This window comes from Trachemys scripta, chromosome 1 (genome assembly GCF_013100865.1).
Source record: "Trachemys scripta elegans isolate TJP31775 chromosome 1, CAS_Tse_1.0, whole genome shotgun sequence".
In the NCBI taxonomy this organism is placed as follows: Eukaryota; Metazoa; Chordata; order Testudines; family Emydidae; genus Trachemys; species Trachemys scripta.
The window spans coordinates 107732460-107760283 of record NC_048298.1 but is presented as its reverse complement, the minus strand read 5'-3'; the positions used below and the strand labels follow the sequence as shown (position 1 = coordinate 107760283).

At 44.4% G+C, this 27824-nt stretch overlaps 1 protein-coding gene across 15 annotated transcripts in view; it reads right to left on the bottom strand.

Annotated features, from left to right (window-relative positions):
• ERC1 (ELKS/RAB6-interacting/CAST family member 1) overlaps window positions 1-27824 on the bottom strand; it is a 530185-nt gene that overhangs the window by 27476 nt on the left and 474885 nt on the right. For 10 of the 15 annotated variants that reach the window (XM_034780724.1, XM_034780799.1, XM_034780743.1 and 7 more), the window contains one exon: window positions 19697-19885. In XM_034780724.1, the coding sequence (XP_034636615.1) occupies window positions 19697-19885 (189 nt within the window). Of the gene's footprint in view, window positions 1-19696; window positions 19886-27824 lie in introns of those variants that run through there. The other 5 variants (XM_034780809.1, XM_034780818.1, XM_034780839.1 and 2 more) reach the window with 1 other exon arrangement.

Below are 27824 nucleotides of genomic sequence, written 5' to 3'. Positions count from 1 at the left end.
CTAGTGGTCCTTCTTGAGAAAACACTGCAGCAGTCCTTAGGCACCAGAAATGGAAACAAGGCAAGGCCAAGCAGGACACCAAGTACTGCTCAAGGTCTGTTAATATTTAATAGATATAATGAGAATTGTTTTTTAAAGAGTTACAAGGTTTACACTGGGATTAAAATGTCCAAAAGATTGGGGATAAGATTACTGTAAGCATCAGCATGTGACAGATGTTAATTCCCACCCAGAAGACCAGGTGTATGATTTGGTGGAGGTCCTTGTAGGGTAAGTGAGTTCAAACTACACTGTCCTCTGCTGAAAACAAGTCTAGGGAGATTTGGGGTAAATTAAATGTGTTCAAAGGGAGAAAAAAAGAGAGTAAAGTAAGAGAGCGACAGCATGGAAGTCAGGGCTGATGCTCTGGTCAAACAAGTTTTGGTACCGTTGGATCCTCTAAGAAAGTAATGAAGATGTTTAGAGGATAGAAAATGAGGAACCTAAAAAACCAAATGATGTAGTGTGGGGAGTTGAAGAAAACTAGGTAATTATTGACATTTATGGAATCTTTCACTTCCCATACTACGGAATTGTGTTATTGTACAGAATCTAGGTTTAGAGCAGAGCATAATGACTAGCAAATGAAGCTCAAATAAGACAAGTGGTGCCAGAGAGGCAGATGTGATTATCATCTGATGGCCGATTCTTGGGACTGTAAAAAAACAACTGAGGATTAAGCCAAAATTATTTATGAAGATTCTAAGGTTTGATTCTTCCTCAAAAATAAAAGAACCAACCTTCTATTACAATGGACTATACCAAGTATAAAGATTTGTTTATTGAAGGAAGTCATCACTGTTCTTATTACCCTATAGCTATCTATAAAGCTTGACTGTATCTTGTAAGACAGTTTTATCTCCCTTCATTCCTGTTCTAAAGTTAAAAACATTGTTATTGGTTGGTATTGTATTATTTTAATTTAAAAGTAATGGAGATTCTAGTATTTAAGAAATACAAAGTAGATTGTCACAGGTTCTTTCCACCTGCCCAAGCCCAAAGCCTTAATGAAATCGGCAGATATGGATAACTATAGCTAATTACATTAGATAACCTCTATATTAATTCTTCTTCCTTGAATTTTGAAAATACTGGTTACGCTCTGCAAATAAGTATGGATTAGTGTAATTATTATTACTAATACTTTTTTTTTTTTTCCCCACACAGAGTCCACAAGTTGGCCGGGCCTTAAAATACAGTACACCCTTCCCTAAAGAGATTACAAACTAAGAATACAAATGACGTAGCAGGGGGTAGGCGGAAGGAAGGTAAGCTAACAGGAAAGAGGGCAGAGAAGCATGACAGGGTAAACTAGGTAAAATAATGTGGTAACTCAGTAAGGGCTAGTGTAAAGTAGAGTAGAATAAAGATTTTTTTAATCAAAATAATTCAAAGTCTTTGTTGACTAATTTTGTAGAAGAAGAAGTCGGTTTTAAGAGAAGTTCTGAATGAGGAAAGGGTAGTTTATATAGTAACTATATATAAATTATGTTTATTCTTGCTTTCACTATTTTTTCCATGACGTATGTTAAAATATATTTGTTTTATATGTTCAAAATTCATTAAGGAAATATGCAGTGTTGAAATGTTAGCTTAAATTAAAGTGTTTTGGTATTCTGTGGCATGAAAGGCATTATAAATAGTAAGTGCAGTAAGTGCATTTTGGTTAAAAAACTGGAATTCACTTACAGTAACTGAATTCTGTTATACTGAAACTTTGCTGCTAGTAAAATTAAGTTAAAGACACAAATTATGCCTCTAGGAATGCAATAATTCCTATCTATCTGATGATGAAGGTGGTAAGTGGTGCAGCCAAGAAGAAATATCACCTCCCTTCTTTGTTTGTATTTTACCCACAAATCCTGAAACAAAATCCAGTTGAGCAAGGGAAGGGTAGAATGGGCTGTGGCATTTTTCTTTAAGCTGGAAAGTTACCTGTGCATGGATTAACAGCTTTTAAGGGAAAAAGGTGGAAGGATCAGATAGTCATGTTTATGCAGCCATACCGGGTGAGGGTACAGTGTGGTGTATTTCTAATACATATGTCTACCAAGGCAGAGGACCTACCCCCACATCTAGGTCCTGTTACAGACACATTTACCTTCAGAGGCCTGTTCTTTCTGAATTGTTAGGGTTTGTTGGCATTTAAAAGTTAATTTGGATTAAGGTTGGTGTGAATTTAAAGTACAATAGCTATTCCTGAATAACAAGAGTGCTTTGTTCCTGTTTAGCTTAATCCATTTCAAAGCGGAACAAGCTAAACAGGAACAAGGCATACTTAGTTCAGAATAAGGGTATGTCTACATTACGAAATTAGGTCGAATTTATAGAAGCCGGTTTTATAGAAATCGGTTGTATACAGCCGATTGTGTGTGTCCCCACATAAAATGCTCTAAGTGCATTAAGTCGGTGGACCGCGTCCACAGTACCGAGGCTAGCATCGACTTCCAAAGCGTTGCACTATGGGTAGCTATCCCACAGTTCCCGCAGTCTCCGCCGCCCACTGGAATTCTGGGTTGAGATCCCAATGCCTGAATGATGCAAAACAGTGTTGCGGGGGGTTCTGGGTACATGTCGTCAGGCCCCTCCCCCTCCATCAGAGCAACGGCAGACAATCGATTTGCTGGGTTATTACCTGGGTTACCTGTGCAGACAACATACCACGCCAAGCATGGAGCCCACTCAGCTCAGCGTCACCATATGTCATCTGGGTGCCGGCAGACGTGGTACTGCATTGCTACACAGCAGCAGCTAATTGCCTTTTGGCAGTAGACGATGCAGTATGACTGGTGGCCTTCATCGGCGATCTGGGTGCTGGCAGACTTGGGGCTGCATTGCTACACAGCAGCAGCCCCTTGCCTTTTGGCAGTAGATGGTGTATTATGACTGGTATCCGTCGTCGTCATACTGCAGTTCGATCAGATGATGGCTGAAACTCCGTATGTCCCCCAGTCATATTCTGCTGCCTTCCCAATGATGATGGTGGCTATTAGTCGTAGTACACTATTTTCTGCCAAGCGCCCAGTATTTTCTGCCAAGCACTCAGAAGATGCCGAGGGCTATCAGTCATGCTGCACCATCAGCTGCCAGCTTAAGACGTAAAAAATAGATTTGTTCTGTATTCATTTGCTTCTCCCTCCCTCCGTGAAATCAACGGCCTGCTAAACTCAGGGTTTTGAGTTCAATCTTTGGGGGGGCCATTCTGTGTGACAGTTGTTTGTGTTTCTCCCTGATGCACAGCCACCTTTGTTGATTTTAATTCCCTGTACCTGTACGCCATGTCGTCACTCGCCCCTCCCTCCCTCCCTCCGTCAGACAATAGTTTTGCGCCTTTTTTCAGACCAGACGCCATAGCACTGGGATCATGGAGCCCACTCAGATCACCACGGCAATTATGAGCACTATGAACACCACACGCATTGTCCTGGAGTATATGCAGAGCCAGGACATGCCAAAGCAAAACCAGGACCAGCCGATGAGGCGATTGCAGTGCGGCGACGAGAGTGATGAGGAAATTGACATGGACATAGACCTCACAGAAGGTATAGGCCCCAGCAATGTGTAAATCATGGTATTACTGGGGCAGGTTCATTCCGTGGAACGCCGATTCTGGGCCCGGGAAACAAGCACAGACTGGTGGGACTGCATCGTGTTGCAGGTGTGGGACGATTCCCAGTGGCTGCGAAACTTTCGCATGCGGAGGGCACGTTCATGGAACTTTGTGACTTGCTTTCCCCTGCCCTGTAGCTCCAGAATACCAGGATGAGAGCAGCCCTCACAGTTGAGAAGTGAGTGGCGATAGCCCTGTGGAAGCTTGCAACGCCAGACAGCTACCGGTCAGTCAGGAATCAATTTGGAGTGAGCAAATCTACTGTGGGGGCTGCTGTGATCCAAGTTGCCAGGGCAATCAAAGACTTGCTGATATCAAGGGTAATGACTCTGGGAAACGTGCAGGCCATAGTGGATGGCTTTGCTGCAGTGGGATTCCCAAACTGTGGTGGGGCGATAGACGGAACCCATATCCCTATCTTGTCACTGGAGCACCAAACCACCGCCTACATAAACCGCAAGAGGTACTTTTCAATGCTGCTGCAAGCCCTGGTGGATCACAAGGGAAGTTTCACCAACATCAACATGGGATAGCCGGGAAAGGTACATGATGCTCGCGTCTTCAGGCGTCTCTGGTCTGTTTCGAAAGCTGGAGGAAGAGACTTTCTTCCCGGACCAGAAAATAACCGTTGGGGATGTTGAAATGCCTATCGTGATCCTTGGGGACCCAGCCTACCCCTTAATGTCATGGCTCATGAAGCCGTACACAGGCAGCCTGGACAGTAGTCAGGACCTGTTCAACTACAGGCTGAGCAAGTGCCGAATGGTGATGGAATGTGAATTTGGACGTTTAAAAGCGCGCTGGTGCAGCTTACTGACTCGCTCAGACCTCAGCGAAAAGAATATCCCCATTGTTATTGCTGCTTGCTGTGCGCTCCACAATATCTGTGAGAGTAAGGGGAAGACATTTATGGCGGGGTGGGAGGTTGAGGCAAATCGCCTGGCCGCTGATTACGCACAGCCAGACACCAGGGCGGTTAGAAGAGCACAGCAGGGCGCTGTGCACATCAGAGAAGCTTTGAAAACGAGTTTTGTGACTGGCCAGGCTACGGTGTGAAACTTCTGTTTTGTTTCTCCTTGATGAACCCTCCCCCCGCCCCACCCGGTTCACTCTACTTCCCTGTAAACCAATTACCCCACCCTCCCCTCCCCCCTTCGAGCACCGCTTGCAGAGGCAATAAAGTCATTGTTACTTCACATTCATGCATTCTTTATTAATTCATCACACAACTAGGGGGATAATTGCCAAGGTAGCCTGGGATGGGTGGGGGAGGAGGGAAGTAAAAGGACACACTGCAGTTTAAAACTTTAACTCTTATTGAAGGCCAGCCTTCTGATGCTTGGGCAATCATCTGGGGTGGAGTGACTGGGTGGCCGGAGGCCCCCCAACCGTGTTCTTGGGCATCTGGGTGAGGAGGCTATGGAACTTGGGGAGGAGGGCTGTTGGTTACACAGGGGCTGTAGTGGCGGTCTCTGCTCCTGCTGCCTTTCCTGCAGCTCAACCATACGCTGGAGCATATCAGTTTGGTGCTCCAGCAGCCGGAGCATCGACTCTTGCCTTCTGTCTGCAAGCTGACGCCACCTATCAGCTTCAGCCCGCCTCTTGCTCTGTTCATCCCGCAGTTCAGCCCGCCACCTCTTCTCTTGTTCATATTGTGCTTTTCTGTAGTTTGACATTGACTGCCTCCACGCATTCTGCTGTGCTCTGTCAGCGTGGGAGGACATCTGGAGCTCTGAGAACATATCATCCCGAGTTCACTGTTTTCTCCTTCTAATCTTCGCTAGCCTCTGTGAAGGAGGAACATTTGCAGCTGGTGGAGAAGGGAGAGGTGGTTAAAAAAAGACACATTTTAGAGAACAATGGGTACATCTTTCACGTTAAATTTTGCTGTTCACATTACACAGCACATGTGCTTTCATTACAAGGTCGCATTTTTCCTCTTATATTGAGGGCCTGCCGGTTTGGTGTGAGAGATCACTCACGCAGTGCCAGGCAACAGAATTCAGCTTGCAGGCAGCCATGGTAAGCCACAGTCTTTTGGCTTTTTTAACCTTCTTAACATGTGGGGATGGTTTCAAACAGTAGTGCCCTCATTTCCCATACCAAGCACCCCTTGGGTTGGCCATTTAAAATGGGTTTGCAATGTAAAAGGAGGGGCTGCGGTTTCCGGGTTAACATGCAGCACAAACCCAACTACCCCCCGCCACACACCCAATTTTCTGGGATGATCACTTCACCCCTCCCCGCTACCGCGTGGCTAAAAGTGGGGAACATTTCTGTTCAGCTGAGCAGGAACGGGAACCTCTGAATGTCCCCTTAATAAAATCACCCCATTTCAACCAGGTGACCGTGAATGATATCACTGTCCTGAGGATAACAAAGGGAGATAAGGAATGGATGTTGTCTGCATGCCAGCAAACACCGGGACCATACACGCTGCCATGCTTCGTTATGCAATGATTCCAGACTACGTGCTACTGGCCTGGCGTGGTAAAGTGTCCTACCATGGCAGACGGGATAAGGCAGCCCTCCCCAGAAACCTTTTGCAAAGGCTTTGGGAGTACATGAAGGAGAGCATTCTGGAGATGTCCCTGGAGGATTTCCGCTTCATCCCCATACACGTTAACAGACTTTTCCAGTAGCTGTACTGGCCGCGATTGCCAGGGCAAATTAATCATTAATCATTAAACACGCTTGCTTTTAAACCATGTGTAAAATTTACAAAGGTACACTCACCAGAGGTCCCCTGTCTGCCCTCAGGGTCTGGGAGCACGCCTTGGGTGAGTTTGGGGGTTACTGGTTCCAGGTCCAGGGTGATAAACATATCCTGGCTGTTGGGGAAACCGGTTTCTCCGCTTCCTTGCTGCTGTGAGCTATCTACATTATCTTCATCCTCATCTTCCTCGTACCCCGAACCCGCTTCCCTGTTGCGTGTTTCTCCATTGACGGAGTCATAGCACACGGTTGGGGTAGTGGTGGCTGCACCCCTTAGGATCACATGCAGCTCTGCATAGAAGCGGCATTTTTACGGCTCTGCCCCGGACCTTCCGTTTGCCTCTCTGGCTTTGTGGTAGGCTTGCCTTAGCTCCTTAATTTTCACGCGGCACTGCTGTGCGTCCCAGTTATGGCCTTTGTCCTTCATGGCCTTTGAGACCTTTTCTAATATTTTGTCATTTAGTTTACTGCTACAGAGTTCAGCTAGCACTGATTCATCTCCCCGTATAGCGAGCAGATCCCGTACCTCCCGTTCGGTCCATGATGGAGCTCTTTTGCGATCCTGGGACTCCATCATGGTTACCTGTGCTGATGAGCTCTGCGTGGTCACCTGTGCTCTCCTCGCTGGGCAAACAGGAAATGAAATTCAAAAGTTCGCGGGGCTTTTCCTGTCTACCTGGTCAGTGCATCTGAGTTAAGAGTGCTGTCCAGAGCGGTCACAATGCAGCATTGTGGGATAGCTCCCGGAGGCCAATAACGTCTAATTCCGTCCACACTAGCCCAATTCCGACCCGCAAAGGCCGATTTTAGCGCTAATCCCCTCGTCGGAGGTGGAGTAAAGAAACCGGTTTAAAGGGCCCTTTAAGTAAAAAAAAAAAGGGCTTCATCGTGTGAACGTGTCCAGGCTTAATTCGAATTAACGCTGCTAAATTCGACCTAAAATCGTAGTGTAGACCAGGCCTAAGAGTGTCCACATACAGAGTTATTCAGAAATAGCTATTCTGGAATAACTCCATATGTAGACAAGTTCTTCCATTAGCCTCCTGTAATTTAGCTGCTGAGTTGCTGCTTCATTTTTTTGGACTATAATTCAGCCCTTGAGCCAAAAGTTCACGGAAACAAGTTCAAACATTACAAAAGAAGAAAACCAGAGCAAAAATCTTCTGGCTAGAAATCAGGATAGAGCTCACTGCCCCACAAAACACCCTTTCAACAGAATACATCTTCCATTGGTGTGTGTATGTACTGGACACACATCTGAGAGTATATATATGTGGAGATCTTTTATGACCTGAAAATCAAAAAGCAATCCTACAAAAAGTGGAAACCTTTACAACTTCCTAATGATGAGTATCAAGGAATAGCACAAGTATGTAGGGACAAAATCAGAAAGGGTAAGACACAAGTGAATTATACCTAGCAAGGGAAATAAAAAGCAGTCCCATGGCTCCTGATTGGCTCTCCACCCTATATAAACTTAAGGGGAGTTCCAGGAAGTGTCCAGGCAACAGTATGGATACCCTATAGCTGCCATGACCATAGGTGCCAACTTTCTGGGCCCCGGTGGGTGCCCGTGCCCCTCGCCCCTTTCCCCACCCCATCCCCGCCTCGCCCCTGCCCCCATTCCAACCCCATCCCAAAAATCTCGCCCCTCCCTGCCCCTATTGGATCCCTTTCCCAAATCCCCGCCCTGGCCCTGCCACTTCCCCCAGTGCCCCGGTTTCCCCCTCCGCCCCCCTCGCTCCCTGCCCCGCGAATCAGCTGTGTCATGGCGCAAGTGCTGGGAGGGAGGGGGGAGAAGCAGGATGCGGCGGCTTGCACAGGGGAAGAGGTGGAGGTAAGCTGGAGCAGGGGGGTGGGGCGTGGCAATGGGGGGATGCCGGTGGGTGCTGAGCACACATCAATTTTTTTCCATGGGTGCTCCAGCCCTGGAGGACCCACGGAGTCGGCGCCTATGGCCATGACCATTCCTGACTCTGACCTTCGCTTGATCTGGGCTTTGCCTTCTGACTTAGACTCTGAAACCTGACTCAGACTCTGACTCTCTGTATCGACCCTGGCTACACACTCCTCTGCTACTCCCTGCCTCAGGTTTGCCACTGCTCTGACCCTTCATCTTGAATGCCTGGGTGGGATCCTGACAGGTTGTCGGGACCACTCTAGCCCATGCTGACGGCTTACCCTGGGGCAGCATGGAGGCAGTGGGCCATTCACTGCCCAGCATGTCCCAGAGGGTATTGGAGCTGCCCAAACAGGTGGACTACTCCCAGGAGAAGCTCCCCATGTCTTGAACCAAGAAGGACTATAAGCAGTATGCTGATTGCCAGTGCTAGGAAGGTCCAGCATTTACCGTTGGCCAAAAAGTGCAACTGGCCATGTCATAAACTGGACCACCAATATCTCAGGCCATATCCCATCAGCCAGGTAATCAATTCAGGGACTATGAAGCTTCAGTTACTCAGATCCCACAAACTATAACCAGTGTTTCACGTATCCTTGTTAAAACCCTACATTAACAATCCACTTGCTTAGCAGGCTCTACCACCACTCGTTCTAGTGCAGATCCAAGGACATGATGAGTATGTGGTCCAAGAGATACTGGTCTCAAAAACTGGACACGGCTCCCTCTGGTACCTTGTGGACTGGAAGGGGTACGGGCCAGAAGAGCGTTCCTGGGAGCACATGTCCCAATTCCATGCCCCTGACCTTGTGGCAGCCTTCCCTGAAGCCCATCCAAACAAACCTGGGTTGGCAGCAGGCACTTTGTGTGTGGGTGGGTAATGTAAGGCCCTGTGGGGCTGGAACCCAGGCCTGCAGAGCTGCTAGGCAGTTGGCATCTCCATGCTGCCACCTAGTGGCAGCTATAACTGGCATGCACTTCACTGCCCATGACCTGCTGCAGAGACAGACCATAGGAAGTCCCACCTCAAGGGGTCTGAGACAGCAACCTCATGGCTTCTGATTGGCTCCCTGCCCTATATAAAACTAAGGGACATTTCAGGGAGTGCCCAGTCAACTGTGTATATTTCCTGTACCTGCCATGTCCATTCCTTGCTCCTGAACTCTTGGCTTGCATCTTAGCTTGATCTGGACTTCATCTTCTGACTCGGACCCTAAGACCTGACTCAGATTCTGGTCCTGGGTATCAGCCCTGACCTGGAACCTGACTACATACTCCTTTGCTCCTTCTTGCCTCAGGTTTGTCCCTACCCTGACCCTTGGCATTGATGGCCTGTGTTGGGATCTTGACATCTTGGTGCAACTGGCAGAGAGCAAGGAGGTGCACAAGATTTTACAGGGATCACCTGGGTTGGATACTTGCATAATAGTTCATTGAAGGGTGGCATGTAAGGTTTCTACTGAGAGTCAGTAGCCCACAGGTCAACATAATCATTGCAAAATGTATGTATTCATAATATTTAAGGAGTTATGTATCTGTACTGAAAATTATGTTGGACTTATAGTCTTTAAGGCCAGAAGAGACCATTATGATCATGTAGTCTGACCTCCTATACATTGCAGGCCACAGAACCTTATCCACCCACTCCTATTCTCAGGTCTTGGAGTTAAGGCAGATCACCAGAAGGTGACATACCTTAGAAATGTTCCTTTCTAGCAGGAGATAACAGACACTTATCTTCCTGTCTGGCTATGTGGGTACTGCATACTGTATACCTCACACTGTATGCCTATTTGCATACCAAGTCAGCTGCTAAAAGAGAGATTGCAAAATCTACAAGAAAGGAATTCTACAAAATTAAAAACAGCAGGGGGTTTCCTATTTCTGAATAAAGCGAAAAGATGGGACTGGTATATCTTGGGGAGCAAAAAAACCACACTGGATCCTTTGCCTGGGAGGCATGCTGAGTATTTGTCTCATGAAAGGATCACAGGTAACTTGGCTGTAAAATACTGTGGGGATTTTGGGTGAGCAATATTCCACAAGACATGAGAGTATCTTGTTAATTAAGTCTAGGCTTTATGATTTTGTTTTATATATACCCCTTTGTTTCCAGTACTTCTGCTTGCTACTACTTGAGTCTCTATGCTTTGTTAAATAAACTGATACTGATTTCACTCTAAATGAATCAAAGTGCTGTGTGTTAAGCAGAGCAGTGATCTGGGGTGGAAATAATAAGCTGGCATGTGCTGTTTCTTTGGAAGCAGCAAATCTGTGAATACTGTGAGTGTCCAATGGAACGGGGCTGGATACAGTGAGGAGATACTTGGAGGGTTGGGATGTGCCTGTTGCTAACCAGATGAGTAAACGCAGGAACTGTGAGGCCTAGAAGGGAGTGCTTGTGTTGCCCTGGCCAGTGGAATTGGGGAACTGACCCACAACAGACACACAAAGGCTTCCTCACACTAAAGGCAGGTGCTCAATCCTGGGTACCCCTGGGAAATGTCATAGTGGGTGCAAAAATTGGTTGAAAGACTGTATTCAATAAGTAGTTATTCAATGGTTTGCTGTCAAACTCAGGGAGGGGAGGAGGACATATCTAGTGCGGTCCTGCAGGGGTGTGTCCTGAGTCCACTACTTTTCAATATTTTCATTAATGACTTGGATAATAAGGTAGAGCGTATACTCATACAATTTGTGAATGACACCAAACTGGAAGGGTTGCAAGCATGTTGGACAGCAGGATTGAAATTTAAAAAGACACTGACAAATCAGAAAACTGGTATGAAATCAACAAGATGAAATTCAATAAAGCCAAGTGCAAAGTACTGCACTTAAGAAGAAAATAATAAATAAATGCACAAGTTCAGTGTTCCCTCTAATTTTTCCCATCCATGTGTGGAATGAATTTTGTTATGTGCACCAATCACATCACCTCCATATTGGTTCACATAACAAAATTCATGTGGTGGGGGGGGGCTGAGGGGTTCGTAGTGTCAGGCCTGGGGCAGAGGGTTGAGGTATTGGAATGAGGACTCCAGGATGGGGCCAGGGATGAGGGGCTCAGGGCTGGGGCTAGGGTGCAGGCTCTGGGGTGGGGCCAGGGATGAGTAGTTTGGGGTGCAGGCTGTCCCAGGGCTACGGCAGGGAGAGAGGACTCCCTCCAGCTCTCTCTTCCCACAGCAGCACCTCGTCAGGTGGGGAGAGGCGTCTCTCCCTGCTTTGGCAGCTCTGGAGCTGGGGCCATGGGATAGGTGCCTCTCCCACAGCTGCGGCAGGTCTGGGCAGGGGCTGGGTTGGGGCCGTGGGAGGGGCGCATCTCCCCCAGACATGGCAGGTCCCAGGCTGGGCTGGGTTGGGTCCGGGGCTGGGAGAGAGGAATTGCTCCCCGCCGCAGCCCTGAGCACCTGTGTGGTACTTAATAGGTGGCTGTGCGGCCGCACAGCTTAGAGGAGACTTAGTGCACAACTACAAAATGGGGAAAACTGGCTAGGTGATAATGCAGCTGGAAAGGAGCGGGGGGCTGTAATGGATCATAAATTGAATATCAGTCACCAATGTGATGCAGTTGCAAAAAAGGCTAATATCACTCTGAAGTGTATTAACAGGAGTGTCATATGTAAGACACGGGAGGTAACTGTCCCACTCTATTTGGCACTGATGAGGCCTCAGCTGGAGTACTGTGTCCAGTTGTGGGTGCTACACTTTAAGAAAGATGTGGACAAATTGGAGACAGTCCAGAGGAGAGCAACCAAAATAATAAAAGGTTTAGAAAACCTGATCTGTGAGGAAAGCTTAACCCCCCTCCCCCCCACCCTGGGTATATTTAGTCTTGAAAAAAGAAGAGTGAGGGGAGAAAACCTTATAACAGTATTCAAAATATATCAAGGGTTGTTATAATGAGGATGGTGATCAATTGTTCTCCAAGTCCAATGTAGGTCAAACAAGAAGTAATTGGGTTAATCTGCAGCAAGGGAGATTTAGGTTAGATATTAGGAAAAACTTTCTAACTATAAGGATAGCTAGAATAGGCTTCCAAGAGAGATTATGGAATCCCCATCACTGGAGGTTTTAATGAACAGGTAGGAAAACAGTCTGTCAGGGATGGTCTAAGTTTGGTTGATCCTCTCTCCGTGCAGAGGGCTGGACTAGGTGACTTCCTAAGGTCCATAGGTCCATTCAAGCTCTAAATTTCTGATTATATATAACAAAGTGGATAATTTAGGGCTTAGCCATATGAACAGTTACACTCCAGTATGGCAAGCTGTGGTGTAAATCTACCATGCACTAACTGTCTGTGTGAACCCGGCTGCTACACACTAAGAAGTTCTGTAGTATGCTTTGATCTATCCTGCTTTGAAACAGGACAAGATCAAAGAGCACTATAGAATTTCTGGTGTGCAGCAGACTAGTTGTATGGTAGGGGTTTACACCCCAGTTTGCTGAGCACCAACTGTTCATATAGACAAGTCCTTAGTCAAAAAATGGCATTCATATTTCCATGTCAGGTGAGGATAAAACAAACTGGGCCAAATTTATTTCTGGAATTAACATACTATGCTTATACCAAAGATGAATTTTGTTTAGTAGATTTATGTATTTTGTGCAACACAGCAGCAGCATTAAAAATTAAACAGAAGAGTTACTAAGAAGAATATAAAAAATGAGAGCAGAGGGTTGTGAGGATGAGGAACTGCAGTATGATGCAGTAAGAGGGAAAAAGCACCCAGTGAAGGGTTAAGGAGCGTGTGTCCTGGTTAGAGTTGGGAGAGAGGAAGAAGACTTTTGCAATTGGTATCAAGATATGAACTCTATGTTGTACTATGTGTGGAAATATTAGCACTGTGACTGCACAAGTCTGGGTTTGCTCCAGGGGAAATCTATTATGCTGCATTCCAGCTAGCACCCCAGAAAAGGTGTTTGACACATCGTTGAAGGACTGTCACTGAGAAGCCATCAAGACTGCAATCTGGGGCCATCAACTTTGATTGATTTATTATTGATTTATTATTGTATTTCAGTAGTGCCTATGACTTCTAGATGTAGACAAGAACAAATGGATATAAACTGGACACTAGGAAGTTTAGACTTGAAATTAGATGAAGGTTTCTAACCATTAGAGGTGTGAAGTTCTGGAAGAGCCTTCCCAGAGGAGTAGTGGGGGCAAAAGACATATCTGGCTTCAAGACTAAGTTTGGTAAGTTTATGGAGGGGATGGTATGATGGGATAGCCTAATTTTGGCAATTAATTGATCTTTGATTATTAGCAGGTAAATATGCCCAATGGTCTGTGATGGGATATTAGATGGGGTGGGATCTGAGTTACTACAGAGAATTCTTTCCTGGATGCTGGCTGGTGAGTCTTGCCCACATGCTCAGGGTTTAACCGATCGCCATATTTGGGGTCGGGAAGGAATTTTCCTCCAGGGCAGATTGGCAGAGGCCCTGGAGGTTTTTCGCCTTCCTCTGCAGCGTGGGGCACGGGTCACTTGCTGGAGGATTCTCTGCACCATGATTTGAGGACTTCAATAACTCAGACATAGGTTAGGGGTTTGATACAGGAGTGGGTGGGTGAGATTCTGTGGCCTGCATTGTGCAGGAGGTCAGACTAGATGATCATAATGGTCCCTTCTGACCTTAAAGGCTATGAGTCTAAGGGTACATCTTCACTTACCAGAGGGTCCGGCGGCAGGCAATCGATGTTCTGGGATCGATTTATCGCGTCTGGTTAAGAAGTGCTCGCCGTCGACGCCGGTACTCCAGCTCGCCGAGAGGAGTACACGGCATCGACGGGGGAGCCTTCCTGCCGCGTCTGGACCCGCGGTAAGTTCGGACTAAGGTACTTCGAATTCAGCTACGTTATTAACGTACCTTAGTCCGAAGTGGGGGCTTAGTGGGGACCAGGCCTAAGACCCCACTGTGTTAGGTGCTATACAAACATGGCACAAAACGGTGGTCCCTGCCCAGAAAGTTTATAGTCTAGATTGTCTCTCAACTACTGGCCCACCCTCATGGAACAATGCTTTTTCAACAGAAAGGCCTGCTGGAGGAGCGGGAGTGAAACAGGCCTGGGATCTACAGAATCTCAGCTTGAGCACATCACACAGAGAAAGAGGCCCCATTTAAGAGTGGGGTTCTGCTCTGTGCAGGGGACTAGCCATCACCATATGTAAAAAAGGACTTTCAGGAGACAGAGGGCAGGATAAACTCTGCTCAGGCTGAAATGCTGATGAACCACAAACTCACAAGAAGGGATAAGCTCAGTCTAGGGGAGGGAGTGTCTCAGCACTTGTTTTATTTCTGAAGATCTATAACTCTCAAATGATCAAGAATAAAGTAAATGCTTAAGAAATTCCTTTGCTAAGCCTATGTTCCTTGTTTTCCTGCTATGTTGTTTCTGCAGGGGTTAAACTAGAAGCCCTGAGTGCCCACTGCTTAGGTGGGACTGAGGCAGCTCGTGTAAGTGAATGGGATGCTCAGGAGCTCTCAGATACTAGTTCTGGAGTCTAAGGTGGCTGGACAGTGGAGTCCATATCCCAAGCAAAGGCATCTGAAAAGAGTTCTGGGCCTGGGAGGATGCCCTAGAGTCCCAGAACTGGAAACAAAGACTAGACTCTACTTAGATCCATTTACTTGGAAGCACTTGAGTACACTCAGAACAGACTGACCGTCATACAGTGACTTGCCCAGATCGTAATATATATAATTTCATTTAAAACATTTAAATGAAAAGACTAAAAAATGAGGAGGTAGCAAGTATGGTGAGAAGAGAAGTGCAATCAGGACTAACTGCCCAAAGGAAGAGATTCTTTGGGAGATGAAATAAGGCTTCAACCTCACATAACTGTAAATCTGAAAAGAATTACTTGTGGCAATGAGAACAACTGCATCACATCAAATATCTGTGCTTTTTTTAAACACTTGATATCCAGAGCTTGCTGCATTTTTCTTAAAGCAATGGTCCAAATAATGTAAGAATTCACAGCTAACCTGGTGGCTGAACTTTGTGACTTTGTCCTCACCCACAACTATTTCACATTTGGGGACAATATATACCTTCAAGTCAGCAGCACTGCTATGGGTACCCGCATGGCCCCACAGTATGCCAACATTTTTATGGCTGACTTAGAACAACGCTTCCTTAGCTCTCATCCCCTAACGCCCCTACTCTACTTGTGCTACATTGATGACATCATCATCTGGACCCATGGAAAAGAAGCCCTTGAGGAATTCCACCATGATTTCAATAATTTCCATCCCACCATCAACCTCAGCCTAGATCAATCCACACAAGTGGTCCATTTCCTGGACACTACTGTGCTAATAAGCGATGGTCACATAAATACCACCCTATACCGGAAACCTACTAACCGCTACACTTACCTACATGCCTCCAGCTTCCATCCAGGACACACCACAAGATCCATTGCCTACAGCCAAGCTCTAAGATATAACCGCATTTGCTCCAATCCCTCAGACAGAGACAAGCACCTACAAGATCTCTATCAAGCACTCTTAATACTACAATACCCACCTGCTGAAGTGAAAAAACCGATTGACAGAGCCAGACGAGTACCCAGAAGTCACCTCCTATAAGACAGGCCCAACAAAGAAAATAACAGAACACCACTAGCTGTCACCTTCAGCCTCCAACTAAAACCTCTCCAGCGCATCATCAAAGATCTACAACCTATCCTGAAAGATGATCCCTCACTCTCACAGATCTTGGGAGATAGACCTGTCCTCGCTTACAGACAACCCCCCAGCCTAAAGCAAATACTCACCAGCAACCACACATCACTGAACAAAACCACTGACCCAGGAACCTATCCTTGTAACAAAGCCCGATGCCAACTCTGTCCACATATCTATTCAAGTGACATCATCATAGGACCTAATCACATCAGCCATACCATCAGGGGCTCGTTCACCTGCACATCTACTAATGTGATATATGCCATCATGTGCCAGCAATGCCCCTCTGCCATGTACATTGGCCAAACCGGACAGTCTCTACGCAAAAGAATTAATGGGCACAAATCTGACATCAGGAATCATAATACTCAAAAACCAGTGGGAGAACACTTTAACCTGTCTGGTCATTCAATGACAGACTTGCGGGTGGCTATTTTACAAGAGAAAAACTTCAAAAACAGACTCCAACGAGAGACTGCTGAGCTGGAATTGATATGCAAACTAGATACAATCAACTTAGGATTTAATAAGGACTGGGAATGGCTGAGCCATTACAAACATTGAATCCACCCTTGTAAGTATTCTCACACTTCTTATCAAACTGTCTGTACTGGGCTACCTTGATTATCACTTCAAACGTTTTTTTCTCTTACTTAACTGGCCTCTCAGAGTTGGTAAGACAACTCCCACCTGTTCATGCTCTCTGTATGTGTGTATATATATCTCCTCAATATATGTTCCATTCTATATGCATCCGAAAAAGTGGGCTGAAGCCCACGAAAGCTTATGCTCTAATGAATTTGTTAGTCTCTAAGGTGCCACAAGTACTCCTGTTCTTTTTGCATGATCAGTATATTATTTTAAATGTCTATGACTTATTTCAATATCAAGATTTCCCCCCAAAACATTGCCAAAGCAATAACCTTCACTGAAGGATACGTATATGCTACGTTTGACATTTAAAAACAAACCTGTTTTTGAGTTCTCTATTTTTTAAAAAAAATATCTGATACATGTCTTCACTGGCCAAAAACATTTTTGCTCGTTTGACAAATGCCTCAATGAACTTCCAATAAACTTTCCAAAAAATACTTACTTCTAGGCTGAGATTAAGCACAAGAAATTACAGTCCAAAATATAATGAATGAGAAAGTTAGATATACACCACTACCTCGATATAACGCGACCCGATATAACATGAATTTGGATATAATGCGGTAAAGCAGTGCTCGGGGGGGGGGGGGCAGGGGAGGGCGGGGATGCACACACTGATGGATCAAAGCAAGTTCAATATAACGCGGTTTCACCTATAACGCGGTAAGATTTTTTGGCTCCCGAGGACAGCGTTATATCGAGGTAGAGGTTTATCTGAAAATAGGGCTTTAGAATGGAAGTGCCAGCTCAGGTTTAATTTCTACTGCATAGAATAACAGGCAGATTTGTATCTCTATTCTGGGTAGGATTTTTCAAAGTGCTCAACAATGGCTTAATGCTCATCTAGTTGGAGTCAATGAGTGGAGTTAGACGAGTACTTTTAAAAATCCCACTCCAAGTGTGTGAACATGTACACTCATGCATCGAAGAATAAATCAGGTAGATTTATATATGCTTAACAGTAAGTTTAATTTTGCATATATTGGGCAAGATAGCAAGGTTTTAACCCTGTCAGCATTACATGCCTTATTCTATTCTATTATGATACAGGCTTTGACAAAATACCAAGCAAAATGGGATCCTCTGTTCTGTTGCTTGCTTATATAGGTCTCACGATGTCATTAGAGCCCTTTAATGTGAGATCACGTTTACCTGCATAACACTCTCTATGTATTTCATAGACATGACATTATAGAGATGTGATATATCTGTAGCTAAACATATTGAAAATTAACTTAAATATAGTGGCAGCTAGAAAGTCTGTGAATCACTATACAACATATGTCTGTTTGCACATATCTGTCCCATGGTGTGTGTTTGCTACAAGAATGTATAGCATAAATGTCAGAGTACATTCTTTCTCCTAGCTATACACATAATCTACTCCAGCTGTCTGAGTAAGCAGAATTTGATGGTCTTGGATAAAGAGAGCTTTGTGTAAACATTAACTTTAAGAAGGGACCATGAGATGCCGGAAGTTCCAACATAATGGCTTCATTTCAACCCCAAGCCTCATCCCTTCATTCACTTTCATTCTCGCAACTCACTGAGTAAAGAAAATTCAAAACACAAGTTCACATTCTCTGATGAAACAAATATTGAATTGTCCAGTAAGAAATTGTCTGGAGATGGGAGAAAGAAATATAAATATGGAAGTTCATGGACCACTATGGAGTCTTAATAACACAATCTCAGACATGAACATAAGGCATTAGGTCAATATTTTAAAAATAGGTGTCTAAAGTTAGGCTCCCGAATATTTTGGCTCTAAAGCAAGAGTCCTGATTTTCAAAACTGCTGAGCATGCAGCAGCCCATTTTAGATGCTTAATTATGAATTTAGGAACCTAACTGAAGGCACCAATTTTTAACAATCTTGGTCTTTGTGCCTAAAGGTCAACAGTCAGAGCCCAGCATTAATATTGCCTGGAAGACCCATACATTCACATACTGCAATGAGATCATCAGTAAGGTCACGGCTTCCGTGACTTTTCATGACCTCCGTGAATTTTGCAGCGCTGGTGTGGCTGACCCCAAGACCACCCCAGCAGCTGGGGAAGCCCTGGGTCCAGCCGCACTGGCAGCTGGTCCCCAGTGCTGCCCTGGAGCAGCGGTCTGGGTCCAGCAGCAGTGGATCCCAGGCCGTCCCCGCCTGCAACAGTGGCGGTGGCGGGGCTGCCCCTTCACCCGCAACAATGGTGGTGGTGGGGCCACCCCCTCACCCACAGCAGTGGAGCCATGGGCCGCCCCCTGCCCAGACCAGTGACGGGGGTGCCCCAGGCTGCTCCCCGCCCACAGCGGCAGTGGGACCATGGGCTGCCCCCCACCAGCAGCAGTGGGGCCCTGGGCTGGCCCCCACAGCAGAAGCGTCACCCCACGCTGCCCCCTTCCCTCCAGCAGCAGTCTTCAGGAGCGCCCCCCTCCCAGCAGGTAAGATTTAGTCACAGGTATTTTTAGTAAAAGTCATGGATAGGTCATGGGCCATGACTTTTTGTTTATTGCCTGTGGCCTGTCCATCACCTTTACTAAAAATACCCATGACAAAAACGTAACTTTAATCATCAGACATACCTTCAGAAACCACTGTACATACATATGAGGTAGTATGCTGGTTCCTAAGAACAAATTTGTTCTGTACTTTACAATGTAAGTATGCTACCAACTACACAATATTTAAGATTCATGTGATTAGGTTATATTATTAAAAAGGTGGTTAAAATCTATTAATTGGTAAAAGTGAAGGGTAGTGACTTTTCACAGTGTTCCATCCTACAGAATTAAAGTTTAGGTAACATATAGGTGAACAGATTCAGAATGGTTCCTACTGAGCAATTTTATTGCCCAACGGTGAGTGAATGCAACATGCCCTCAGTTGGAACAAATACTGTAAAACAGGTACAATACCTAATAAAGGTTAAATGGCTATTGTTTTAAAAAGTAACCCTCCCACAATCAACTGAAGAATGAGCCATTTCTGGCTGCATTCACCTCTCATGGATTCACTTCACAGCATCTTTGCACATCAGCAAGGTCTGTATAAACACTTCAAAGGTTCTACCACTGATGGACCTGTTGAAGGCTCACCTGTTCCTGGGTCATCTTCTGCAGCTCTTTCTCCCAAGCTGCCCGGTCATCATCCAGGTGGTAGGAAGCAGGTGGGGTGAGTCCACGCAAAATCAGGGGGTCACGGTCATGGCAGAGGGCTGTCAGGTGTCCAATGTACAACTTCAATTTGCTGCGATTCTGGTCAAGTTCTAAAAGGGGCTGAATTATCTAAGATAAGAAAACAGGAATAGTCAGGGTCGGCCTGAGACCCAAGCCACTGAGAAGTCAGAGACCAATCCATAAATTATGAATCATAACGTCCCATAATATGTAAAAGCTGAAAGAACACTGAATGAAATCCCCAAACCCTTCAGTCCTGTAAAATCTATTACTCTGGTCTAAAGCAGGAAGAAACGGAGCATTGAGAGGGCATCGTGATGCTGGCTGGCTTGTTAGTATGAAAAGTAGAGACAATGTAAGCTGAGAACTGAAACAGTTTTAACTGTATAGATTTAGTGTGTTTATTGCACAACATCACTCCATCCAGTTATCACAATTCCCTGCTTTAATTTTTTAAAGTGAATTTTGTGTTGGTGAAAGGTGCCAGATTGATAGACCTGGAGAATGAAGTCCGGTATTAGCCACAGAACAGGTTGTCTGTCCACAGCAAAGGCAACAGCAGAACAAATTCTCCTCCCACGTTGCTTTACACACATACATCAACCTTTTTCTGAAGGGATCTCTTCTAACGATGCCAATTAGCATGAACTGAAAAGTTAAGTTTCTGAAATACAGACACCTCTACATTAGAACCTTCACTTACCACACCATGGCAAATACATAGACCATCAAATAGTCTTGAGATGGTGATGACATTCAGTCATTACCTGAGCAAAACTTAATGTGATGGCCTAAAAATGAAGAGCTCTAACAAGCACTATTTTATTTTATCTAATCTAAATCTAATCTATGCTCTTACTTCCAGCCTTTGGATCATTCAGTCTCTTCTCTGAAGAGTCACTGTCTACTAAGAAATGGAGACCAGATGAATAAATGCGGAGTCTCACACTAGAATACTGGTTTAAACTGTTCTAGGTTTTTACAAAGGTATATTTTAAATTTAAATGAGCAGAATTATGGCTCTGTAGAATCAAAAATTGAGGAAGTGGAAGGGCCAGACTGTGCACCTCCTCTCAAAGAAATGAGGTGCTGAATCTGTATCTGCTGACATGCACCAGCTGTGAGAGTTGCAAAGACTTGCCAGAATGCTGGCAACTGTCAAAATGTTCCCATTTAGACATGGCAGAGGCTGCACCTGTCGCTTGTCAGCAGGCTCATGGTGTCTCTTCAATGGGACACCTCTGACCCTGCTAATGAAGGAGAAGCGTGATAATCTCTGAGTCAACAGAAACAGGGTGCTGGTATTACTTTCAACAAAGACATTGAATCCTACCCCCTCTAACAAGGCTGTTCTGGCTCACTTCTTTTGTTTCCAACACTGAATGGATTAAGTTCTGTGGAGTGAGAGGAGCTGAGAGCAACAGCTAAGTAGTTAATGGGTGTCAAAATCCTTCTGATGAGGACACAGCAGCACCCAGGAACCTACAGCAGAAGGTTAGGGTCAACAGCATTTTAACACCTCATAGGAAATAATCTGGGAGAAACCCTGGCCTAGATGACAAGCTGAGAAGTAGAAAGATGAGGATGAGGGAGGCTGGACAAGAAGACTAGAGACTAGGAAATCTTTTGAGGATGACTTGACAGGCCAGAAGGCAGGAAAGCTAAAATGATGAATATTTACCTTATGTTTATGCATTTGCTTCTTGCACACAGATGACACAACATTAACCAAACTATAGAATGGGGCACATAAGGTCCTGTGTGAACCCCCATCTGCCAGTTTGGGGATACCATTCACTAAAGTTGTACATATGTATATATAATTGATAGGTGTGGTATGACAACACTGCAAGTCACAACAGGACAGGATTGATCCACTCTTGTACAGAGCAGCGGGAAGGTGTATTCCAGTAGCAACACAATTCTTCAGGTTTCACACTTCCATGTCCAAATACAACTGAATTTCAGTCCATTACACATCTATCAGATTTGTCTATTTAGTGAACACCCACCGGCCACCGCCAATACCGAGAGTGAGCCGGGGAGACCTCGTGCACCCACACACACTCCCTGCTGGACCCTACCCCCTGAGCCCTAAACCCACCAAACCTAGCTGAATCCCGCCACGTGAGGGTCACCCCATCCCCATTACCCAGCCCGCTTACTTATACCCATGACTGTCTCTACTTCCCGTATGGGTGTTAGACCCTCACCGCTTATCGACTGTTTCCTGATCCCGCCCACCAGTTACCCACCCCTCATTGGGGACATTGCAGTCTGTATATACTATGTGTGCTGCCCAGCCCCAAAACACCAACATACCCCTATACTCTGTACGTTACCCCCAATGACCAATAACTAACGCTTCAAATTTTCTGTATCGTTTATTTTTTCTAAATATTCTCTAATAAAATTTAATTCCATTCCCCCAATTTCTTCTAGTTTAGACCTTACATACTATTTCCTACTAAAAACCCACTTCTAAGATTAATTGCATTTCCTAAAATAGCAGACTTGAGGCCTCTGATTCTCTTGATGTGTTCCCTCTCTTTGTTGCTCTTCTGTTCATCTACAGGTCGAGGTATAATGGAGACATCATTTTCTGTAAAATAATGACTTACAGAAATATGGACATTAACAAGCTAATGTCTAATGATTAGGTGGCTAATCAAGAAACTTTCTAACCACCTTGTATTCTCTTTCAGATAACAGATTCAATTAGGCATGCATGGGATGTATGGATTTCAAGTCAGTGTCACAGATCTATCTAACTATTCTTATTCAGTAGAGCCCTGTATGATAAGGGAGTAGCAGGACTATCTGACTGATCATTATAATGGATTTTAGTATGGAAACTGAACTTGATTTCTCAGGGACAAGATCCCTTGCAAACCAGAGTACATTTATGACTGTCTCCCTCATCTGCTTACCTTGGGTCCCTCCCTTAGTGGAAATTAGCCATATGAGGCATGTGAAAGTTCTTAACTAACGGAGCTCCCAGAGCTGTTCACAGAGCGATCATTTCTCTCCCTTGGGACTCATTAAATCCTGCCAGTCAAGTAGGAAATGCCTTTATCTCTGCGTTCCTCCCATATCTAATTTGAGCCGGCCACTTAGCAAAAGGTACTGTGCTTCCCACACAGCAGAGCTGCCACTACCTTATCTCAAGAGGGTGCAAGAGCACTTGCTAAGTGGAAAGGCAGAGCAGCTCTGGATTCATAAACCAGGTCACATTTCTGCATTCAGCTGTAGAGCTTTCTAGGGAAACACTGGATGAACTGGCTTCCCTAGAGGCATGGAAATATTTTCCAAAACAACCAATCTTCAATAACTGTAATGATACAATTAGACCATTTCCATCAGAGCACAGAATAGAGTCTGTTTAACAATTCTTACACACACACACACACACACACACACACACACACACACACACACTCTCACTCTCTCTTTATCCTCAAGCTCAAAACATTATTAATGCACAGTTAAGGTTGAAAACTTATTCCACCTACCACAAAAATTCACTACAATGTTAAAGTGGAGACATTAAATGCCTGACAAATCTGAAATAAGAGCAAACCATTTTAAAGTTATCAGCTGACAAAGAAATGTGGAAATGGATTTCAAAGCAAATTCAACTCAAAAATAACTTGTCCAGAAAGTTTCCAGAAAGTTTTAACTTTGGACAGAGTGAGCAAGACAAATTTAAATCTAAATGTAGTTTTGCAAAAGATATGAAGGAGTGAAAATAGGGCTTAGAATGAAATAGCTGCTGCTACCTTAACTGTAGAGTTGCTATTACTTTATCACTGTTAACCTATATGATAGTGACAATATTTAATAGCTTCATTTTGGTAAAAGCTTGTCTTAGACTTGATAGTCATGAAGCACGGATAAGGCAAGACATGATATTTGTACTGAATGTGGTTGGACAGACCTATCCAAATGTCTGCTTATTTCTTTTACTGGGAGAAACCAATACACCTCAAATATGGAGACTGTGGTGTCCAAATGTTTATCTGAGAGAAGTCAAATATAAATATGCAAAAATATGTAGGAGGATGTGTGAAAGGGCCAAGTGTGATGGTAACTGTCTATAAATGGGTAGAGAATGAGAAATATTTTAAGATAGGTGTAACTGCACTCACACTTGTCAGAACCTGACATGCTGATCAGATGCTGTAATGTGCAACTCTGTGTATATGACTGTGTGTGTATGGGAGGAGGAAACAGAAAAAATTAACAGAATCACATTGGCATTGCAAAGTCAGCACACTCTACTATATTCATGCTTGGCATTGGCAGGACTGCTTTGGGTAACCCTTCAGCAGCATGGCAGTCCTGCTATCAAGAGTGTGTGCATACTTACTGTGGATAACATTGTAATACCCATGAAGGAACAAAGCAGATAATGAGCCTTCAGTTTCACAATCAAATAATTCACTGAACTGATAGTACAGTGGGATGGAGGACTGTCTATAGCTTCTTTTCTATGCACTTTGGCTGAGTCCCCTTCCCCATGTCCTCTTTAACTCAAACACAAAATCATTATAATAAGGACGCAAAGTACCGAAAGGACAGAAAAAGATGAAACAAAGGAAAGGTAGTGAAATTGGGAGATATTCTGGAGGTCAAAATAAAATTAAGTGATATCAGAAATATAATTGGTCTTTTTGCCTAGTGGAGCAGAAACAGGAAAACGAGTGGAGGGAACAGGAGCTTTCTAAGGAGTGAAACCATTCATGACACACTCTATATACAGTTTGCTATCTGGAACTACAGAGTTGTGGACTGAGCCCCACCTGATGGTTTCTTTTAGTAGCCTGTAAGGATATAATCCTTAAAAGGAGTTCCAAAATAATGAAGAGATCTGACACAGTGCATGACCGAAATGCAACCAAGCTGAGGCTAGCCTTCTGTGGATAGCCTTTCCCCACCTATCAGCCATTTCTGACAGAGATATGCAGGGATGGGACACTATTTTCAGCCACCCTGATGTTCAAACCTTGCTTCAAATGGATGCAAATATGCTGCACAGCAAGTGTACTCCTGAAACCTACCACTGAACACTAGCAGATAGGGATGAGGGCCATGAGTAGTCTATACATTTAAGGCATATGGCAATCATAACTACTTGTTAAAGAGCGTGTAAGAAGGAAAAGGACCTAAAAAAAAAAGAGTGCAGGTGGGAGGTAGGGATGGGTGGAGAGTTTAGCTTGTGGCTGCAATCCCAGAGAAAACAAACGCATCTGTGATTTGATATTAATATTATCAAAAAGAGAGATCTTGGCTATTTGTTGAAATGCAAGCCAGAATGTTTTTCTTTCTCCAGTTGAAAGAGCTGAGAAAAAGCAAGAAAACAAAATGATATCGTCTGGAAATATTTGCATGAAGGCCTGAATTAATCCTGCTCCTTGGTCAGAGGATTCCAGTTTGTTCAGCAATCACTGCAAGGGTTCAAATCCAGCCATGGTGTCACCACTAAATTCAGTGGAGTTATACAAGGCATGAATTTGGCTCAGGAAGTGCAAAGCTTTCCCCAAATCATAGCAATTTATCACTAATGTCTTCCCTTCATTATTTTAAATGGAAACAGAAGAAAGCTCTCAAAAACACACTGCCTGACCTAAGTTCAGCTGCTGCTGCACTGAGACACTTGGTTTCTTCAGAGAGACTGCATTACTGAAGCTCAGGGGCAGGTTCACTTTCCTGTAGATTTGTTTTTTTATAAGAAAAATGGGTTCAAATCTACCCTCCATCACACACTCCTCACAAAACCAAAACAAACCAAAACAAATGAACAAAAAACCATGTGAGGAATTGGAAGGGATCTTGGCTGCTTTGGCAGAACTGCCTTTCTCAGTATCATTTCTGCCAGAGTCAATCAGGAAATCATATTTATAAAACATTCTTTCTGAAATTTTTATACACCATGAACAAATCCCACAGATTAACATTTTCCAGAGCTCACTCCCTTCACCTTGGGAAAAATCCAGACTCTGGGGGGAAAACAGGGAAAACACAAAAGAAGGTTGCATTCTCCATCAACTCTCCCTGTTTAGAGAGTAGAATCCATGAAGAAGATGAATCAAAAAGACTTGCAGTGAATTGCTCTAAGGATTTTTAATGTGTTTTAGAAACCCCTAGCTTTTCACAGATGTTTGTCCACATAACAAATCTATTATTCGTTTAACCCCACTGGCAGTCTCCACTTACAAAAGGCTGTGCGGATCTGAACAACAGGGGAAAATTGAGGAGTACTGCCGGAGTTAAATGGGGAACCAAGTTTGGAGCAGAAGGGACTGCTATAGGTCAGAACTGAGGCACACTGACAGAATTGTGTGAGTGTGGGGGCTATTACTAGAAGAGCAGGGAATACTATAATTCAGGACTGAGGTGCTTTGGCAGAGCTGGAGGGGCTGTTTGCACACAGCCAGCCCTGCCTGAATTTAACTGTACTGTCAACTTGTCACTATCATGAGCGCTAACATTTACAGTGAACACCCTCCCCCAAATGGTTAGTATCACAGTGCACACAATACAAGTGGTCCGGGTCTCCCTTTTCTGTAATGCTCCATACTGTTAATTGTCGGTCTCGTTCTTAACTGAGGAAAAGCAGAAAAGTTAGTGACTTAAGGGCAAGATGAGATCAGAACATGGCAACTTCAAACATGTTTCTTTTTGTCTATTGTTTTTTCTCTTCTCAAAAAGTCTTGGAGTCTGGCAGCTCTGCAAAATGGTTCTGGAACAAAACAGGATTGAGAGAGAGAGGAATGGGGGTGGCTAACCACATGATTTCAGTGATGCTGTAGCTCCACACTGCAATTCAATGTGTCAGGAACTACTTGGTCTGGGAAATGTCATTTTGTTAGTTCCTTTAAGTTGTGACAGTTTTCAAGTTAAAAAGGCTACTTTTCAACACTAAATACAACTAACAAAAAACCACATAACAAACCACGGGTTGGGGATAGATATACTTGGGAGGTATTTAGTGTGTGACAATATTGGCGTAGAAGAGAGAAAGTGTTCCCCCTGGCTAATGAAAATGGTAAGACAGCCACTCTGAGAAAACTGTTTTTTGCAGATTGTGCGGTGAAACCACAGATTTAAATACTTGTTTCCCCACATAATTTTTCTGGGTGTAACCTGGGGGCAAGTGAAAGTTCTGATCCTACACACTTCATTAGATTTTATGTTGGTGGGATCCTTTTCGCATGATGGAAAGGGACTTTGAAAAGGGGGATAAGAAAGAAATAGGAGAGTCAGTTGGTGTCTGTGCTTTCCATCACACACACTTTCCAGCAGCTGATTCTCTAATATGTAACAGTGAGTAGCCAGAGACCACACCTCACAGTCCATGTTAAATATCAATTTTCCTTACTGTTCTGGTATTTCATCTATTCCTCCTTCCCATTACAAGGATTAATAGGGAGCAATAGCAGATACAGCCTTTGCTTGCAAATATAACAATTGCATTGCATACACTCTGGGGATCTGTAGATGTGTGCGCTCTCATCAGTTTCTCTATTCTTTTGTCTCTTATAGTCTGTTTTAGCATTTATCAGAAATAGAAACCCTTCCCTAAGTAACCGCCAGGGAACACAGTCTGTGCTTTTCCTGCTCAGAGGAATTACAACTCTCCTGCCCATTGGTGAGATTAATCTGTCTCTCCTCCCTCCGATAGTCTGTGTGCACAGTGCTCTTCTAGCACTTCACCTGCCTCATGAGCCATTTTAAGCAATGTCACATGAAATCCACTGTATATCTGACTCCATTGTCTCTTGCACTCATCTTTGGTTGCATGCATACATTCAAATGAATATCCCAAGTAACATGGCTCATCCCTGTGTTATATTAAGCAGAGGGATGTGGTCTGATTGCCTGGGCCAGGCTACTGTGAGCTGGAACTGAATCCTCGTGCATCTCTCAGTAATTACAGTCTTTACCAGCCAGGAAAGTACAGCTTCTAGACTGGCTGCATGCCCTTATCAGCTCTTATTTTAGTAACTCCCCTCACAAACCTATTTTCACAGTTACTATTGGAAAT